At 32.2% G+C, this 20,388-nt stretch overlaps 2 protein-coding genes and 1 pseudogene across 2 annotated transcripts; 2 read left to right on the top strand and 1 right to left on the bottom strand.

Moving 5' to 3' along the window:
* The first annotated feature begins 3,550 nt into the window (after positions 1 to 3,550).
* Positions 3,551 to 6,093, top strand: LOC111682273 (4-coumarate--CoA ligase 3-like). Its single transcript, XM_023444182.2, has 4 exons — positions 3,551 to 4,460; positions 4,516 to 4,702; positions 4,765 to 4,881; positions 4,944 to 6,093. The coding sequence occupies exons 1-4, from the start codon at positions 4,109 to 4,111 to the stop codon at positions 5,899 to 5,901; spliced, it is 1,614 nt and encodes a 537-aa protein (XP_023299950.2). The 5' UTR covers positions 3,551 to 4,108; the 3' UTR covers positions 5,902 to 6,093.
* Positions 6,094 to 9,440: 3,347 nt separating this feature from the next.
* Positions 9,441 to 11,754, top strand: LOC111682272 (4-coumarate--CoA ligase 1-like). Its single transcript, XM_023444181.2, has 4 exons — positions 9,441 to 9,916; positions 9,992 to 10,178; positions 10,475 to 10,591; positions 10,669 to 11,754. The coding sequence occupies exons 1-4, from the start codon at positions 9,565 to 9,567 to the stop codon at positions 11,642 to 11,644; spliced, it is 1,632 nt and encodes a 543-aa protein (XP_023299949.2). The 5' UTR covers positions 9,441 to 9,564; the 3' UTR covers positions 11,645 to 11,754.
* A 1,421-nt stretch (positions 11,755 to 13,175) lies between these two features.
* Positions 13,176 to 14,667, bottom strand: LOC111682290 (annotated as a pseudogene).
* Between the last annotated feature and the right edge of the window lie 5,721 nt (positions 14,668 to 20,388).

Below are 20,388 nucleotides of genomic sequence, written 5' to 3'. Positions count from 1 at the left end.
GACTAGACTATAGACTAGACTATAGACTAGACTATAGACTAGACTATAGACTAGACTATAGACTAGACTATAGACTAGACTATAGACTAGACTATAGACTAGACAATCAATAAAATCAATCAATATTTTCTTTTAAAAAGAGCTAAAAATTTCTCTAAATGAAAAATTATAGAAATTTCTCTATTAAAGAAATAAAAAGTCAATTTTTTTTTAAATTAAATTCTACTACCTTTCAATATAAAAAAATCTCTAACTTTTGTTCAAGTTTCATTGCTCAGCAATTAAATGCAACTGAAGAATATAATTTTACGCTTGACAGCAATATAATAAGCAAAGATATTTACACTTAAGGCAATTTTCCTGTTCTGCATTTACTCAACTCCCACCCTCCTTCGAACTTTTCCTTTGCTTTTTTTTTTTTCTTCAAGAAATTGTAGTAGAAATATTTGCTTCATGGAACGCACAATTATAGCCAATAAAAGTATAAAAAAAGACTTTTATAAATGCTTAGCAAGTGGATTTCTTTCAATTTACATCTCAATTTTCTTCAGCATTTTACTGTACACAAATTGTCGTATTGTTACCTTAAACTATTTGAATAGTTTTTGTGTAAGATTAGAATTGAATTTTTTTTTTCAGAATTATTTCAGTTATTTTTTTTTAGTTTTGAAATTCTTTTGTTCACAACTCTTGTCTATAGTTTTTTGCAATGCAATTGTAGTTTTAGCATAGTTTAAGTATGAAATTTAACTTTAGTTGCAGAGGAGTTTTTTTATTTTGATTTTTTTTCTTGTTAAGCCTAAAAGTAGTCCACAATTTGTAAAGTTATGAAAAAAAATATATATATTGCAGTTAGTGATTGAAAGTTAAATAAATTTTCAATTGTTTCTCTTTTGTAATGGAAAAAAGTATGTAATTGGCTTTAATTTAAGACTAAAAGAGAGCTTATGAAGTTATTAAAAGAGAATTAAAGAAAATGGTCCTTCGAGCCAAAGAAAAATCAAAAAATTTTATTGAAAAAAGTAATTGTATATAATTTAATAATTCCGATAGAATATTTGTTTTTTTTTTTTTTTTGGAATTACCAAAGTCGCCCAGAAGCTATTAAGAGAAAATTTTAGAAAATGGTCCTTCGAACCAATTTTTGACAATTTAAAAGAATTTGTAGAAAAAAATCTGTTTTTAAAGAGTTTTTCTTAAATATTCTTTTTATCAAAAACACAATTAATGATTTAATTAAATTTTGATAAACAAATTATTTCGATTAGATTATAAAAAGGTGTACAAAAGGTTGTGGAATCTCGAAAAGTAATAACAGTTGTGCAAACATTTTCGCTTAGAACACTCTTAGAAATTTAGTTTTTATCAAAAACACAATTAATGATTTATCAATCATTAAATGTTCCAGCAAACATTTAAAAGATGTTCTACGAAAATGAATCTAATCGGGTAATCCAATCGATCCAATCCAATACCGATGCCTTAAGTATGGGTATTTTGGTGAATATCTATGGCAGCTCTGAATTTGGTGGTATTGTGGGCAATTTAGCCGATTATAAAGCTAAATGGGCGGGTAAAATACTACACAATGTTAGAGTAAAGATTATAGATCGTACTACGGGCGAACGTTTGGGTCCCAATCAAATTGGTGAAATATGTGCTAGTCATGGTAGTCGTTGGTTGGGTTATTATAAAAATCCGGAGGCTTCTGAGAATATGATTGATTCTGAAGGTTTTATTCATACCGACGATTTGGATTATATGGATGATGAGCATTATCTGTATTTAACCGGACGCTGTAAAGATATTATGAAATATAAGGGTTTTCAATATTCTCCTCAAGTAATTGAATATATTATTCTAGAAATTCCCGATGTTATAGATGCTTGTGTATTTGGTGTATTCGATGAGATAAAATATGATGTTCCAGCAGCGGCGGTGGTCAAGCGCGAAGGCAGTTCTTTGTCAGCAGATGATATAATGGAATATGTACGGAGTAAATCGGAGGTACCACACAAACAAATACATTATGGCGTGTTTTTTTGTCAAAGAATTGCCACGGAATCATAATGGCAAATTGTTAAGAAATAAAAAATAAAAAAAAAATATGTGGTTCCAACAGGTTATGGTTAATGATAAGGGTTAAAGAGCATAACCACTAGGTCTAGGTCAGCATTGTTAACGGATTTATAGGCCACTAGGAAACGAGAAATTCCTGATATTTTGGCCCTTGTGGGAAAGCTTCAATGACGGACATTTAAACGATGTTGTATTACTTAATAACTGGGTTCTGAACATCCGATTTGTTGCAAATATTTCGGTTCATGAGAAAATATATTCTTCAGATCGTTATTGAGCTTTCAATAGACATTATAAGATTGTCTTTGCGTTACCAAGATTATCTCATATGAAAATTTGAACCAATTAGATATTCCGATTTCTGTAGTCCCACAAGAAATCTACCAATACTTGTATTAAACAGTATTTTTCTTCAATTTTTCATTGTCCTTGAAATACATTTTATCAATTCTCATATTAACATAGACTAGGAAAAGGAAGTGAACACATTTGGATCTTATTAGGTCGAAAATGGTAGACGCCAGATTCCACAATGGGAAAGAAACGAAATTTTTGAAAATTAAATCTGGTACTTCTAAATGTCTGCTGTGTTCGGGATAGAATACTTCATAGAAATAGCCGAGAAGTATTCATATTTAAGTTTTGAAAAGGGACCTCAGAAAAACTTCAAGGACGGCGCTATGAGAGTTTAACTCTTTCTCGTATATGGGACATCGGTGTCTCATGATTTTTTTACATTTTTCTCGATTTAGAGAGACATTTTGAGTTCAAACCTATTACTAAATGCTAAAAAGGATAAAATCCTGTGATATCCAAAACACTTTTGTCCATTTGATATCCTTCGAAAACACTTTTGTCCATTTTTCTTCGAAAATGGTCGATATACGTCAAAATAAAGTGTGTGGTGAAGTAATATCCATAAAAAGTCCAGCGGTTTAGTTTTGTACGTGAAAGGCTTAATGAAGGCCGACCGATTTGACTGTAATTTTATATATGCAAATGAGGAATAAGAAATGAAAAAATATTATACATTATCGGTTCTTTATCAGTAAGTTTAGACATCGTAAAAGAATTACCGTTTTAGTGAAGTAGATCCGAGTCTCTTTTAGGAATCAAACTCATGACCCTCATGACTGATAGACTAACACAAGAAGATAGATGAATTAAATTTAATTAAATGCCTAAAAGTATGCATTATTTATAAAGCCCACATTTTCTTATCTTTAATGTCTAAAGTAGTGAATAATTATTATCAAAAAACGCTCTAATTAAAGATCTCAAAATATTGTTTTTAATTGTAACAACAAAAAAAACATTTTAAATTTTTTCCTTTTGTCATCATCATAAAGTTAAGAATACGATGGATAAACGGTAATTGTAATTTTTTTGCAATTCATTATTATTATTGCAGGAAACTTTAGCAAATGCCGAAAAAATTCCAAGCTAAATTTGCTGTTTCATTAGGCACCTTGAGAAGATTGTCTTTTTTGTATAATATAAATTTTAAATGATCATTAGTACTAAATAAAGAATAACAACAAATTTATCGTTAAATAAACAAAGAATTTTTACGGTATTATTTCAAAAATATTATCTTGTTTGTCCAGATATAGAACAAAAACGGAGAAAATAACATGTTTTGAAAAATAAAAACCTGACCTAGGTTACTGTTCTCAAGGCAAATGTATATAAAATATGATCGATAAAGAAAATTTGGTGAAAATTTTCCCAAAAAAGGACATTATATGAAAACTTTCGTAATAAAAGAAAATTTGATAAAATTGTTCCCTAATCGAAAAATCTAAGTCCAATGACTAGATTTGTTCCCCCTATTTATATAGTTAGCTCTTAATAAATTACCTGCAATTCATTGTACAATTCGATAAGATTGCAACCTAAAACTATAATCAATTTGCTGAAAAAATCGATTAGATTAAAAAGTTTTGCGAAAATACTGGAATATAAGTTGTAGTTCCATTAAAAATCTTGCAAAGCAAAGAACTCGGAAACGGATTAATTGACAACAATTATGATTTCCTTAAAAACAACCTATGATCCTGAAGAGAAAATCTGGAGTGGACCCGAAAAGAAAAGACTATTCAGTGATGATATGTCGGTAGGAGAAGTGGCTCTTTATATATTGCGTAGTAAAAATCCAGCCGATATAATGCAAATTTCTGATCCTGACGGCAGCACTATGACCTATGGTGAGGCTTTAGCAGCGGCCATACGTATTGCTCAACATTTCAAGAAAATGCAATTGACAGCCGATGATGTAGTGGGTATTTTTACACCCAATACTATGTATATGACACCGGTAGCAGTGGCCGCCTGGTTTAATGGCACTCCCTTTCAGGCCACTAATTGTCTATTGGAACTAAGTGAGTGAGAATATTTAAGGAAATTTAGAAGTTATATGTAATTTAATTTCTGTAGATGTGGTCAAGCATATTTATAACCAAGTCCAGCCCAAGGTAATATTCTGTGATGGTCAGTATTATGAAAAGGTTAAAACTGCTTCGGAATCTTTTAAACCCTTGATATATACATTGTGTAATCATTTGGATAATGTGCCTAAAGTAGAGGATCTATTGGAGCCCACAGTTTCGGAACATTTTTATTTGTAAGTGGGTTTTTATATTTAATTAAAAGTTTAACTATATTCTTTGGTATATATTGGAATAGGGCCCAACCTTTAATCTATGGTCCTTCGCAAACTATGGCCATTTTGGTTTCGTCTGGCACCAGTGGTCTGCCTAAAGCGGTATGTGTTTCTAATAGAGCCTGTACCATTGATTTTGGGTAAGTTAGTGGGAAATATATTTTTGCATATCAATTCTTATATTTCCAATGTGACTTTTTAGTTTCTCCAATGGCTCTTCTACCTTATTTACCGCCAGCACCTTGGATTGGTCCTCTGGACTTTTCACCTTAATTGCTAATGTTTTAGTGGGCGGAAGAAGACTTTTAACTACTAAGCCCTTAACTCCTGAATATTTACTTGAATTGATAGTAAAATATAAAGTAAATTTTCTTGCTTCAATACCCGGTAATATGGTGCAATTAAGTCTATTACCCAATTACTCAGCAAAGACCATGAAAAGTGTACGTTTGATATTTATGACGGGAGCATTCTGTTCGGAAGCCAATCAAAAACGTATACGTTCAGCCTTAACTATGGGAATTTTGATTTATGGTTATGGTAGCACAGAATTTGGTGGTATTGCTGCCAATTTGGCCGATTATAAATGTCATTCTGTGGGACAAATTGTTCACAATGTTAAAGTGAAAATTGTAGATCCTATTACGGGCGAACGTTTGGGACCCACACAAATAGGAGAGATATGTGTTAGTCATGGTAGTCGTTGGTTGGGTTATTATAAGAATCCTGAGGCCACTGAGCAAATTATTGATTCAGAAAATTTCATACATACTGGCGATTTGGGTTATATGGATGATGAGCATTATCTCTTTATAACGGGTCGTAGTAAGGATGTCATGAAATACAAAGGTTTTCATTATACACCTCAAGAAATCGAGGATATTATAGTGCAAATTCCCGATGTTATAGATGTTTGTGTATTTGGGGTATTCGATGATTTGTCCTATGATGTGCCGGCAGCAGCGATTGTCAAGCGTGACGGCAGTTCTTTGACTGCTGATGAGGTAATGGAATATGTTCGCAGTAAATCGGAAGTACCACACAAACAACTACATTATGGCGTGTTCTTTGTCAAGGAATTGCCCCGGAATCATAATGGAAAATTATTAAGAAATCAAATTAAAGAAATGTGTTTGGCTCTAGAGAAGGAGGGAAATTAAAAGTAAATTTTAAGTAACACATCATAAACTACAATACCAGCAACAGATTTGCGAAAATTTTCTTAACTTTAATAAGTTTTTATAGATTAAGATTATTACTAAAGCAATAAAATATATTCCTAATTTTCAAAGCCCCACCCACCATTTCGCTAACATCTTCAATTATGTTTTTATAGAAAAAATTTCATTAAAATGACGAAGCTTAAAACAACAATTTTATCTAAAATAAAGCATATTCTTCGAGATAATTTGAGAAAAACAAAAATAAATTCGCTATAAAGATAAGAAATCTGGGGTACCCCTAATAGAAAAGTAAAAGTTTTATTGTACTTGGTTAGTAACGCCAAATATTATTTTAGTATTTAAAAAAAAACAATTATAGTTATCAGAAATTTATTTTTCCTTGTTTAGCAACATGATTCTTTAGAGAAAAAAATTCCCTAAAAAGCTTTTAATAGTGTTTTCAATTCGTGTGTCAATAGCAAATAATGGAATTTTCTAGTTTTAGGGTTTGAGGTTTTAAGATCCTGAATTTTATCAATATTTAACCGGGGAAACATTAGCAATATATTTGTATGCTTCAACATATTTTCAGTTAGTTTCAAACGTGCCTTTACATGCAATGTACCGAATTTTGATGATCGTGCAAGTTTGTACCGTTTTCTATTCTCTTTACTATAAACTACAAACTTCGATGGCTACAAGGACCATTAACTTATCATCTCCAAATTTTTATGTTAGAAGGCTGTTAATACTTAAACGATCTTATATTGATTCATTTCTCTCTTTTTTGGAGAAAGTAAAAAACAAAATGAAAACTAATTACGTTAAAAGTTCTATTGATCCTTCTAAGGGACGATCCCTTTAGACGAATTGTTAGAATAATATATAAACAAATTCTTGTTACAATTTAGAAGTTTCATAAGGCTATGTGAATGATGATTCTCAAATTCTCAACCATATCTATACTTTAACAGATCAAAACAACATTTTAAATCATTCCATTTTATGTTAAACCTTTCAAATATTGGATCAGTTTGGCAGAGAACATAAATGATTTGCATTCTCAAGATTTTAAAACAAACTCTCAATAGAATCGTTAAAGATCATTCAAACCAAAATCGCAATGTTTTATTTTGAAAGAGAGAGGGAGAGAGAGACAGAATATAATAAAGTAGTGAACTTCCTATATCCTTATAGTCTGGGCATGTGAATTTAGAGCAGTGAAAGGCTGAGTAAATTTCATTTTATGCTAATTCAAATATTGGATCAGTTAAGCAAAAAACATGAATCAAGATTTTGAAACAATTTCTCATTAGATCGTAAAATTTTAAAGATCATTCAACAAAGATCACAATGTTTTATTGCAATAGAGAGAGAGAGAAAGTATAAAAAAGTAGTGAACAAATAAAAGGCCAAAAAGAGAGAGAGAGAGCGAAAAAAGAGTGTATTATAATAACATATATTCTTGAACATGTGAACGTAGAGCAGTGAAAGGCAGAGTGTAAAACATTTGATCTCAGACTAGTTTTGTTCGTTTTTAATACATGTGAATTTAGAGCAGTGAAAGGCAGAGTGTAAAACAGTTGGTCTCTGACTAGTTTTGTTCCTTTTTTATACATGCGTGAGCATACAATACGTAGATGTGAAAGAAAGATTACAAGAGTGCTTATTTGAGAGCTCATTGTGTTTCGCTGATTAAAAGCTGCGAAACAGAAAGAACTCTTAAAAATGAGTTCACTTGTATTCGTATGTTCACACATGTATGAATAACAAGCAAAACAAGTCTGAGAACTAATTTGTACTCTCCACCTTTTGTTGATTTAAAGTGAAATCCGACAATGATCACAAATGCCTATGTTTACTTTGGAAAACTGCTCGAGTGTTGTTTTTTAAGAAAGATTGGAATCTTTTCGTTTGCCCCGTCAATGATCTTTAATAATTTGACGCCAATCGAATGGAGCAGTTTTATCATTTGTCAGTCATTTGTCTTTAAATTCTAGTGATAGGCTGCTTGAAAAGCTTACTCTCAGATATCAGCATCCCACTTGATCATTAGCGCGTTATACAAGGTCCTGTAGCAGAACCGTTGACAGTTTTCTTTGACTGTATTGATCATGAATTCCGTAAAGTATTGATCATGAATTCTGTTTTATCTAACTGTGGTTTCTTTAGAACCCTGATCGGCAAAGAGCTTTATTAAGAGCTTTATGCTAACACATGGATAAAAAACGATAAAAAACAGTAAGAGAACTTATTTTTTACTCCCTGCCGATGTAGGCTTTAGAACCATGATCGGCAAAGAGCTTTGTTAAGAGCTTTCTTGCACTCTTAATTTCACAAGCATATATGCTTACACGTGTATAAAAAGTGATAAAAACCAGTAAGAGAACTTATTTTTTACTTACTGTCGATGTAGTTTCTAAAGACTATTACTAGATATTAGCCGTTTATTCTATGTTCGTAGACTTTGTATTATTAACTTTCAGCAATCTTGAAGTGTTCTCTTGAGACTACATTAAGACATAGGACATAAGTGGCTCTGATCGGTATCTGTTCGCGTTGATCTGAACCCTTAACAGTAGTCTTAAGGACCTCTAGCACTCTATGGTTTAAATAAGGAAGAGAAAGTTTATAATTCTCTAAATTTGCTCAATCAAAAATGGCTTGACTAAAAAGAATGAGAGTCTTTATTCGTCTTTACAATAGAATAAGTATATAAATTTTGAACTTAAATCCTTACACCAAAGAAGTTCCCATTTTAATTATGAGTGGATCGTTAAGACAATTTCAATAATTCCAATCTATCACTTAGAAATTCATAGACTGATAGATAATACTAGTTCTGAACTAGTTCCCGTTCTATGTAAGGAACTTATAATAAATCATTTCTAATTAAACAATTTTATTAATATTTATAATTATTGCTATAAGCTTTTTTTATTATTTTATTATCACAACTAACAAAGTTATCTACCACAAACAGGTTTTCTAAAAAAGAAGGTACTCTAAACTAAAAAATATAAACATCTTCATAAAGATGTTTATATTTTTTAGTTTAGATTCTTTTTATAGCTCAATAATGTGGCAGTCGAAATGTTGACATTTAAATAGTTTATAAAATTTTCCTAATCATTTTTTTTTTTTGATTGACGATTGAAAGACGATTAAAAACATAAGTCTCCTGGCTGCCTAAGACAAATTAATTTACACACCTGTCTGCTCCAACATTCGATAAAAGACAAATGTTTATAATAAAATAAAAAATATATATTAATGCCTTAAAACATTATAAACATTTTATAACATTTTAGTAATAAACTTTCTAAAAACATATATGTACCCCCCAAACAATTTATAATAGTTCATTGTAATTTTTAAAAACAATTCCTAAAAATTTCCATAAATCAGATAGAAACAACTGGATCCATAGAAGTCAACAAAAAGAAATTTGTTATGACTAATTGTTTGTTGCTACCAAAAAATGCTTAACTTGAATATCTGTAGATAATTAAAATAAAATCTGTACAGATTAGCTAGCACCAACAGACTAAAGCTAACTATTTAAAAAGGTCTTCTTTATCAAATTTCGACATCAGTTCAAATTTACACACTGTTTAGATCATTAGAAGTTCAAGCTAACTCCTTTCAATTAATTTCAAAATGTATGACTACTTGTGCCAATACGATAAAGAACAAAAACTCTGGACCAGTGCCAAGAGGCATGAAATCTATAATGAAAATGTTTCGGCAGGAGAATTGGCATATTTTGTTATGAGCAATACAAATCCCTCGGAAGTTATGCAAATTTCCGACTCCGATGGCACGGTCATGACTTATGGCTCCGCCTTAACTACAGCCATAAGGATAGCTCAACATTTTGACACGATTGGTTTAACAGAAGATGATATTGTGAGTATTTTTGCTCCCAATACCACATATGTTATGCCTGTGGCATTGGCTGCCTGGTTCAATGGCACTCCTTTTCAACCCATGAACACTGTAATGGAAACAAGTAAGTATTTGAATGGGCTTTGGACATGAACAAAGGAAGAATTTTTATTTCTGTTTTTTCTTTAATTCTTTTTAGATGTTTGTACACAAATTTTCGAAAAAATTCAACCCAAGATTATATTCTGTGATGGTTTACATTATGAAAAGTTGAAAAAAGCTGCGGCTGCTTTTAAACCAGCTATTTATACAATCTGTAATCATGTGGAAAATGTGCCAAGGATAGAGGAACTATTAGAGCCCACAAAGAGTGAACGTCATTTTAAGTAAGTATTAAAAAGGAATTTTTAGTTCTAGTTCAGTTCTAGTTCAGTTCTAGTTCAGTTCTAGTTCAGTTCTAGTTCAGTTCTAGTTCAGTTCTAGTTCAGTTCTAGTTCAGTTCTAGTTCAGTTCTAGTTCAGTTCTAGTTCAGTTCTAGTTCAGTTCTAGTTCAGTTCTAGTTCAGTTCTAGTTCAATTTCTAGATCAGCATTTCTGGATCGGTACAGATTAGTTCGAAATCAGTTCTATGACATTTATTTCCAAGATCCAATGTTAAATAATTGTTTTTATTTTAATAACAGACCCAAACCTTTGACTAAAGGTCCCACTCAAACAATGATTATTATGCTTTCATCAGGCACCACCGGCTTACCCAAAGGAATATGTCTGTCAAATCGTTATGTTATTTCAGATATGGCGTAAGTTCTCGATTTAACATATTCTAAAGCTTAAACGGAGACTAATTCTTAAATCTATTTTTATCAAATATTTACAGTTTCACCTATCAATATGATACGATTTTCTCGACCAGCAGCATCGATTGGTTGACAGGTCTGGTAACTCTCTTGACTAATGTTTTGGTAGGAGGAACAAGAGTTATAACTAGTAAACCCTATTCCGCCGATTATTTGCATGAAATTATCACCAAATATAAAATTAGTGTTTTAGTCACTAATCCCTCTGCCATGTTGGAGTTAACCTCATTACCCATTTATTCCAAAGAATGTATGAAAAGTATACGCATGCTAATTATGGGTGGCTCCTCATGTCCCGAAAATACTTTAAAGATTATACGCAGCAGTTTAACAAATGGTAAATTGTATTTCGGTTATGGCAGCACTGAAATGGGTGCTATTGCTTTTAACAATCGTGATTACAAATTAAAATCGGTGGGTCAAATATTACCCAATTTACAAATGAAAATTGTGGATTCGACCACAGGCGAACGTTTGGGTCCCAATGAAAAAGGAGAGGTGTGTTTACGCAAAACTAATGATCAATGGTTGGGTTATTATAAAAATCCTGAAGCCAATAAATCCACCATAGATGCCGAGGGTTTTGTACACACTGGCGATTTGGGTTATGTGGATGATGAACATTATTTGTATTTGGTGGATCGTTGTCGTGATGTTATGAAATATTGGGGCTATAAATGGTCACCTCATGAAATTGAGGTATTAGTTGCTGAAATGCCCGAGGTGAAAGAAGTTTGTGCATTTGGTGTTTATGATAATGTTAAGCTTTATGTACCAGCTGCAGCAGTGGTGGTAAAACCAGGCTGTTCTTTGACATCAAAAGATGTGGTGGAATTTATGGAACGCCGCAGTGAAGTTCATTATAAACATTTAGATGCTGGTGCTTTTATTGTGAATGAATTGCCACGCAATAGAAATGGTAAAGTTGTAAGAGAGAAGGTGTTGGAAATGTGTTTGGCTATGCAGAAGGAAGAGAATGAACAAGTGGATAGATAAGAAGAAATTTTGAAGGATTTAACTTGAGTTTTTTTTATTATTTTATAGAATTTTAAAAATTGAATTTTAATAATTTTAAGTTTTGTTTTATTTTTTAAATAAAATTTGTTATAAAGAAAATGTTATAAATGGATTTTTTTGGCATCTGGGGTTATTTAGCCTTTTTGACTAAATAAAGTGCGAGGAGATTTATTCCAAAAACTAGAACGTTTCTTTCGACTCTATAGAAAGTGTGAATTCAAGAGAAAGAATTTCAGATATTGCTTGGAACAGAATCGTTAAAATAAAGAGTAAATAGTCTAGGAAAGGAAATTAAAGTTACTCCCAGGATTACAAAGTACGTTCATATTAACATCTCTTCTTTCACTGCCCTACGCTAGTAGACTTTCGATTCGAATTTTTAGAACGAGAATATTAAAGCCTCCATCAAGCACAGCAATTGGTTTTAAGACCACCAAGCCAAACTGTATCAAGGAACACAAGGACGAAACTTTCTCTTACTTTTTCTCGCTTCTTTTACTTCTATCTCTTAGAACTATACTCTTAACCTAACTCTACACTTATTTTATGACTTATCCACGCTTGCTCTCCGGTAGGTTAGTGTTTAGAGTTCTAATCTGGTAGACCGGAGGTGGCGGGTTCGATTCCCACCTGAGGCACTGGTTAAGGAGCTCACAACAGGCCCGATAAAGGACTAGGTGTATTTCTTCGGATTTTATGTATATATGTATATCCTCCTTTCAAACTAGCTAACAAATCTTTACAGGTATCACAAATTGGTCAGGAACCAACAGGATAGAAGTATGCGTCTTTTGCAGCCTGAATACCATACCAAACCATATAAACATCTCAATAATTTTGCTCCTGGAATGATCTATATTTGAGTTGCACCAATCTAACTGAAGCTATAAACTTATTTTCTGTTTATACCTCCATCTAGTTTATATTATTTGAAAATCAGGGGAACTACTCCGTATTTCGATTCAAGGAGAAATCTTCTTTCGAATCGAGTCGCAATGTAATCGCATCATTTTCAAACACTTATTTGGCGTTTATAACCCAAATGTTCAATATGTTGAACAGATATTATAAAAAGGAAATCAACATAGAACTTTTTCTTTTCTAACATATTTTATTAAGGGAAACTAAACAAAAGTAAGCTTAAAATTAATTTAAAATAATAGAAATTTCAACTCTTTATCTATCCACTTGTTCACTCTCCTCCTTCTGCATAGCCAAACACATTTCCAAAACTTTATCTCTCATAACTTTACCATTTCTATTGCGTGGCAATTCATTCACAATATAAGCACCAGCATCTAAATGTTTATAATGGACTTCACTGCGGCGTTCCACAAATTCCACCACATCTTTAGATGTTAAAGAACAGCCCGGTTTAAGAACCACTGCTGCAGCTTGTACATATAGTTTAACATTATCGTAAATACCAAAAGCACAAACTTCCTCAACTTCGGGCATTTCAGCAACCAATATCTCAATTTCATGTGGTGACCATTTATAGCCCCAGTATTTCATAACATCACGACAACGATCCACTATATACAAATAATGTTCATCATCCACATAACCCAAGTCGCCAGTGCGTATAAAACCCTCTGCATCTATGGTGGAATTATTAGCTTCAGGATTTTTATAATATCCTTGCATTGGGACCCAAACGTTCACCTGTAGTCGTATCCACAATTTTCATTTCTAAATTTGGTATAATTTGACCCACCGATTTCAATTTATAATTACGAGAATTAAAAGCAACTACGCCCAGTTCAGAGCTGCCATAACTGAAATATAATTTACCATTTGTTAAGCTGGAGCGTATAAGTTTCAAAGTTTTTTCGGGACATGAAGAACCACCCATTATTATCATGCGCATACTTTTTAGAGATTCCTTGGAAAAGATGGGCAATGAAGTTAACTCCAACATAGCAGAGGGATTGGTGATTAACACACTAATTTTGTATTTAGTAATAATTTCATGTAAATATTCTGCAGTATAGGGTTTGCTGGTAATGATTCTTACACCTCCTATCAAAATATTGGTTAAGAAAGTAAGCAGACCTGTCAGCCAATCTATGCTGCTGGTCTAGAATATCGTATCATATTGATAGGTTAAACTGTAAGAATTTATTAAAAGGTGAAGTTAAAAATGGAACTTAGTTTAACTTAAATCTGAAAACATACGCATAATCTGATAGAACATAACGATTTGATAAGCATATTCCTTTGGGTAAGCCGGTGGTGCCAGAGGAAAGCATTATAACCATAGTTTGAGTTGGACCCCTAGATAAAGGTTTGGGCCTGAAGATGCAACGAATGAAGTTGTGAATTAATTGAAGATAATCTTTGTAAACTTTATAAAAGTTTCTGGTTTAACCAAAACCTTTTAATTTTTTAGATCTTCAATACTCACTTGTAATTCTCTTCACTTTGGCTGGGCTCCAATAGTTCCTCGATTCGTGGTACATTTTCCAAATGATTACAAAGGGTATAAATAGCTGGTTTAAAAGCTTTTGCAGCTTTTTTCAACTTTTCATATTGTAAACCATCACAGAATATAATCTTCGGTTTAATTTTATCGAAAATTTGCATACAAATATCTATAAAAATTAAACAAAATCAAATCTTCTCTTTTTTTTGAAAACCCATTTTAGAACTCACTGCTTTCTATAACTGTATTCATGGGTTGAAAAGGAGTACCATTGAATAAAGCTGCCAATGCCACGGTCATAACATATGTTGTATTGGGAGCTATAATACTTACTATATCATTTTCTGTTAAACCAATCTTCTCAAAATGTTGTTCTTATGGCCGCTGCTAAAGCGGAACCATAAGTTAAAACGGTACCTTCGGAATCGCTAATTTGCATAATTTCCGAGGGATTTGTATTACGCATGTGATTAAATGCCAATTCACCGGCCGATACATTTTCATTGTAGTAGCCATGTCTTTTAGAGCTGGTCCAGAGTTTTTCCTCCTTATCGTAGTTACACAAATAGTCAAGCATCTTGTTTCTTTAATTTTTAACTTTCTTTAGCAATAACTTCATTTAAACTAATGTCTAAAATTGCTAAAGTAAACCTATTTATATAGTTATAGTTTTATTGTTGTTGGTGCTAATCTGTTCAAATTTTATTTTATTTAACTAGAAAACTATTTTTGGCAGCAACAATCTGTTAAAGGTCCGTTATCTCAGCTGGCATTTATCGTTTAACCGTTATATATTCATCCGTTTAAAATAATTTTTGCTTTAAAACTAAATGTTACGAAAAAAAACTAACCAGATATGGAGAAATTAGGATTATGTTTTTGGCATAAAGCTTACTCATTATAATGACTCTTAGTTTTTCGGTAATATCTCGAAGATTTATGGAAATTTTTCAATTCAAACTTTGATCAATTTTAACTTTAATGACTCTTAGTTTTTCGGTAATCTCTTGAAGATTTATGGAAATTTTTTAGTTCAAACTTTGATTAATTTTAACTTCGTGAGAAGAATTAAACTTTGCTACGCTATAATGTTTTTACTCTGAGTCCTTAAAGAGAGTGACAAGGATTGAGTGATGTCAATATGTTGAAAAAGAAGGTCCAAAGATATTTTCGATAAATTGTCATATAAAAAGCAATGCAAAATCCCGGAAAAACTATGCCTCGGATATCTTGGGGAACCTAGCCTTATATCATTCTAACAGACATGATTTCGACTATTCTTTATTATGAAAGCAGTTCCTAAATAGTTTCTAAAATAACGAAAATTTCGTAAAATTTCTTCTTACTTGTTAAATTTAAGTTTTGCCTCTTTACTAAACTATAATGATAAATTGTTTTCTGGAGGTAAGTGTTTATTACTTTGGACCAAAATATGGGTGATAACAAAATAAGCTTATTTTTCGATTTAAACGCGTTTTAACGGAGTTATAAGCGATTTTAGTTTTCTTTAAGTTTTGGACCAAAAAATCGATTTTTGGATGAAAATATTAGTGATCACAAAATAAGCTTATTTTTCGATTTAAACGCGTTTTAACGGAGCTATAAGCGATTTTAGTTTTCTTTAAGTTTTGGACCAAAAAATCGATTTTTGGAGGATAATATGAGTGATCACAAAATAAGTTTATTTTTCGATTTAAACGCGTTTTAACGGAGTTATAAGCGATTTAAGTTTTCTTTAAGTTTGGGACCAAAAAATCGATTTTTGGAGGATAATATGAGTGATCACAAAATAAGCTTATTTTTCGATTCAAACGCGTTTTAACGGAGTTATAAGCGATTTTAGTTTTCTTTAAGTTTGGGACCAAAAAATCGATTTTTGGAGGATAATATGAGTGATCACAAAATAAGCTTATTTTTCGATTTAAACGGGTTTTAACGGAGTTATAAGCAATTTAAGTTTTTGGAGCATAATATGAGTGATCACAAAATAAGCTTATTTTTCGATTTAAACGCGTTTTAACGGAGTTATAAGCGATTTTAGTTTTCTTTAAGTTTTGGACCAAAAAATCGATTTTTGGAGGATAATATGAGTGATCACAAAATAAGCTTATTTTTCTATTTAAACGAGTTTTAACGGAGTTATAAGCGATTTAAGTTTTCTTTAAGTTTTGGACCAAAAAATCTATTTTTGGAGGATAATATGGGTGATCACAAAATAAGCTTATTTTTCGATTTAAATGCGTTTTAACCGAGTTATAAGCGATTTAAGTTTTCTTTCAGTTTTGGGCCAAAAGATCGATTTTTGGAGCATAATATGAGTGATCACAAAACAAGCTTATTTTTCGATTTAAACGCGTTTAAACGAAGTTATAAGCGATTTTAGTTTTCTTTAAGTTTTGGACAAAAAAATCGATTTTTGGAGCATAATATGGATGATCACAAAATAAGCTTATTTTTTGATTTTAACGCGTTTTAACGGAGTTATAAGCAATTTTAGTTTTCTTTAAGTTTGGGACCAAAAAATCGATTTTTGGAGGATAATATGGGTGATCACAAAATAAGCTTATTTTTCGATTTAAATGCGTTTTAACGGAGTTATAAGCGATTTAAGTTTTCTTTAAGTTTTGGACCAAAAGATCGATTTTTGGAGCATAATATAAGTGATCACAAAATAAGCTTATTTTTCGATTTAAACGCGTTTTAACGGAGTTATAAGCGATAAAAGTTTTGGACCAAAAAATCGATTTTTGGAGGATAATATGGGTGATCACAAAATAAGCTTATTTTTCGATTTAAACGCGTTTTAACGGAGTTATAAGCGATTTTAGTTTTCTTTATGTTTTGGGCCAACAAATCGATTTTTGGAGCATAATATGGGTGATCACAAAATAAGCTTATTTTTCGATTTAAACGCGTTTTAACGGAGTTATAAGCGATAAAAGTTTTGGACCAAAAAATCGATTTTTGGAGGATAATATGGGTGATCACAAAATAAGCTTAGTTTTCGATTTAAACGCGTTTTAACGGAGTTATAAGCGATTTTAGTTTTCTTTAAGTTTTGGACCAAAAAATCGATTTTTGGATGAAAATATTGGTGATCACAAAATAAGCTTATTTTTCGATTTAAACGCGTTTTAACGGAGTTATAAGCGATTTTAGTTTTCTTTAAGTTTTGGGCCAAAAAATCGATTTTTGGAGCATAATATGGATGATCACAAAATAAGCCTTTTTTTTTATTTAAACGCGTTTAAACGAAGTTATAAGCGATTTTTGTTTTCTTTAAGTTTGGGACCAAAAAATCGACTTTTGGAGGATAATATGGGTGATCACAAAATGAGCTTATTTTTCGATTTAAACGCGTTTTAACGGAGTTATAAGCGATTTAAGTTTTCTTTAAGTTTTGGACCAAAAAATTGATTTTTGGAGGATAATATGAGTGATCACAAAATAAGCTTATTTTTCGATTTAAATGCGTTTAAACGGAGTTATAAGCGATTTTAGTTTTCTTTATGTTTTGGACCAAAAAATCGATTTTTGGAGGATAATATGGGTGATCACAAAATAAGCTTATTTTTAGATTTAAACGCGTTTTAGCGGAGTTATAAGCAATTTTAGTTTTCTTTAAGTTTTGGACCAAAAAATCGATTTTTGGATGAAAATATTGGTGATCACAAAATAAGCTTATTTTTCGATTTATACGCGTTTTAACGGAGTTATAAGCGAATTTAGTTTTCTTTAAATTTTTGTGCCAAAAAATCGATTTTTGGAGGGTAATATGGGTAATCACAAAATAAGCTTATTTTTCGATTTAAATGTGTTTTAACGGAGTTATAAGCGATTTTAGTTTTCTTTAAGTTTTTGACCAAAAAATCGATTTTTGGAGGATAATATGAGTGATCACAAAATAAGCTTATTTTTAGATTTAAACGCGTTTCAACGGAGTTTTAAGCACTTTTAGTTTTCTTTGGTTTATGGCCAAATATCTTATTTTTCGATTTAAACGCGTTTCAACGGAGTTTTAAGCACTTTTAGTTTTCTTTGGTTTATGGCCAAATATTCAAAAATCATTCGCAGTAAGCCGTGGCACCCCTTTTGCAATATCAATATCAAATAATTTTTTTTTTTTTTTAAATTCGTTAAAAATCCCACAAATTCAATTCGGGAATTCTATATACGGGATGTGACAACTGGGACCCTTGTACATATTTCCCATATGGTGGCTATACGTGCCTCTCCCATATATGCCCACTTTGACCAAATCCTTTAGAGAAATCAAGAAATTTCTCAAATAGTTTGTTTTAAAAAATTCGTTAAAAATCCCACAAATTCAATTCGGGAATTCTATATACGGGATGTGACAACTGGGACCCTTGTACATATTTCCCATATGGTGGCTATACGTGCCTCTCCCATATATGCCCACTTTGACCAAATCCTTGAGAGAAATCAAGAAATTTCTCAAATAGTTTGTTTTAAAAAATTCGTTAAAAATCCCACAAATTCAATTCGGGAATTCTATATACGGGATGTGACAACTGGGACCCTTGTACATATTTCCCATATGGTGGCTATACGTGCCTCTCCCATATATGCCCACTTTGACCAAATCCTTGAGAGAAATCAAGAAATTTCTCAAACATTTTTTTTCAAAAATTCGTTAAAAATCCCACAAATTCAATTCGGGAATTCTATATACGGGATGTGACAACTAGGACCCTTGTACATATTTCCCATATTGTGGCTATACGTGCCTCTCCCATATATGCCCACTTTGGCCAAATCCTTTAGAGAAATCAAGAAATTTCTCAAATAATTTTTTTTTTCAAAAATTCGTTAAAAATCCCACAAATTCAATTCGGGAATTCTATATACGGAATATGATAACTAGGATCCTTGTACATATATCCCATATGGTGGCTATACGTGCCTCTCCCATATATGCCCACTTTGACCAAATCCTTTAGAGAAATCAAGAAATTTCTCAAATAATTTGTTTTACAAAATTCGTTAAAAATTCCACAAATTCAATTCGGGAATTCTATATACGGGATGTGACAACTGGGACCCTTGTACATATTTCCCATATGGTGGCTATACGTGCCTCTCCCATATATGCCCACTTTGACCAAATCCTTTAGAAAAATCAAGAAATTTCTCAAATAATTTGTTTTCAAAAATTCGTTAAAAATCCCACAAATTCAATTAGGGAATTCTGTAAACGGGATGTGATAACGAAGACCCTTGCACACATTTTCCATATGGTGGTTATACATGCCTCTCCCTTATATGCCCACTTTGACCAAATCTCGTAGATAAATCAAGAACTTTCTCCAAGTTCATTTTTTCAAAATTTCGTTAAAAATCCCATAAATTCAATTCGGGAATTCTATATACGTAGTGTGAGAACTAAGACCCTTGCACACATTTTCCATATGGTGGTTATGCGTGCCACTCCCTTATACGTCCACTTGGGCCAAAGCCTAATTTTGGGCAAAATGCCTCAAAAGATCAATAAAGTTAAGCCTTAGCAAAAATAAAACTTTAAATGGCATACAAATTTTAGTCATGTATAAGTTTTTAAAAGTTTACAAAATATGTAAGTTTATTTTTTTTAATAAAATTTGATAAAATATGATCTTTATGACCACCACCTGGATAACAATCTTGCCGCGATGTGGTGGCTTTAGTGTTGGCTGTGGTTCTTTTGCATTGCAAATACACTCGGCATAAGCCCTTTGTATTTGGAAGACACTGAACTCAAAAGCCTTCATGACCAAAGGTTATCCCTCCTATCCTCAATTCCCAATTTTCCTATAAACAATCCCGTCTCCTCCCCATCCCCATCCCCCACTTGTAAGGTTAAGGTGGTTGGTAGCAGTGCCGAGAATCTGAATGGCTAATCAGTGGTTAAAGAAGATTAGTCGCTAACAGCTCCCCTCCGGTGCCACGACACGGGCCGGTTGTAAATCCTAGTCTAGTCCATGTACGCCGTCACTGCATGGATCGTCTCTTCCCTTACGTGCCTACTCGTGGGACCAACATATGGAAACTAACACAGAAAAAAAACAAAAACAAAAACAACGAAGAAAGGATGAGATTGGATCCTCATCCGAGGACGAACTTCTCGCCTCTAGTCAAGAGACGGTAGTGAGTCCTTCAGGTAGTGGGAATGAAAGACATAGCACTCTCCTACCCTCAAAAAGCCCGACAAATACTCCTCAATCCGACGCCAAGGCTGGCGACAATTCGAGGAAAAAAAGGCCAAAAAGGAAAAGTCAGAAAGACATCCTCAAAGCTA

The sequence above is a fragment of the Lucilia cuprina genome, chromosome 4, assembly GCF_022045245.1.
Source record: "Lucilia cuprina isolate Lc7/37 chromosome 4, ASM2204524v1, whole genome shotgun sequence".
In the NCBI taxonomy this organism is placed as follows: Eukaryota; Metazoa; Arthropoda; class Insecta; order Diptera; family Calliphoridae; genus Lucilia; species Lucilia cuprina.
This window is presented reverse-complemented; position numbering and strand designations above follow the sequence as displayed.

Coding starts and splice junctions, on each gene's coding strand:
- LOC111682273 (XM_023444182.2), top strand. CDS start 4,109: ATGATTTCCTTAAAAACAACCTATGATCCTGAAGAGAAAATCTGGAGT. Junction 4,703..4,764: donor GTTTCGGAACATTTTTATTT/GTAAGTGGGTTT, acceptor ATATTGGAATAG/GGCCCAACCTTTAATCTATG. Junction 4,882..4,943: donor GCCTGTACCATTGATTTTGG/GTAAGTTAGTGG, acceptor GTGACTTTTTAG/TTTCTCCAATGGCTCTTCTA.
- LOC111682272 (XM_023444181.2), top strand. CDS start 9,565: ATGTATGACTACTTGTGCCAATACGATAAAGAACAAAAACTCTGGACC. Junction 10,179..10,474: donor AAGAGTGAACGTCATTTTAA/GTAAGTATTAAA, acceptor TTTTAATAACAG/ACCCAAACCTTTGACTAAAG. Junction 10,592..10,668: donor TATGTTATTTCAGATATGGC/GTAAGTTCTCGA, acceptor AAATATTTACAG/TTTCACCTATCAATATGATA.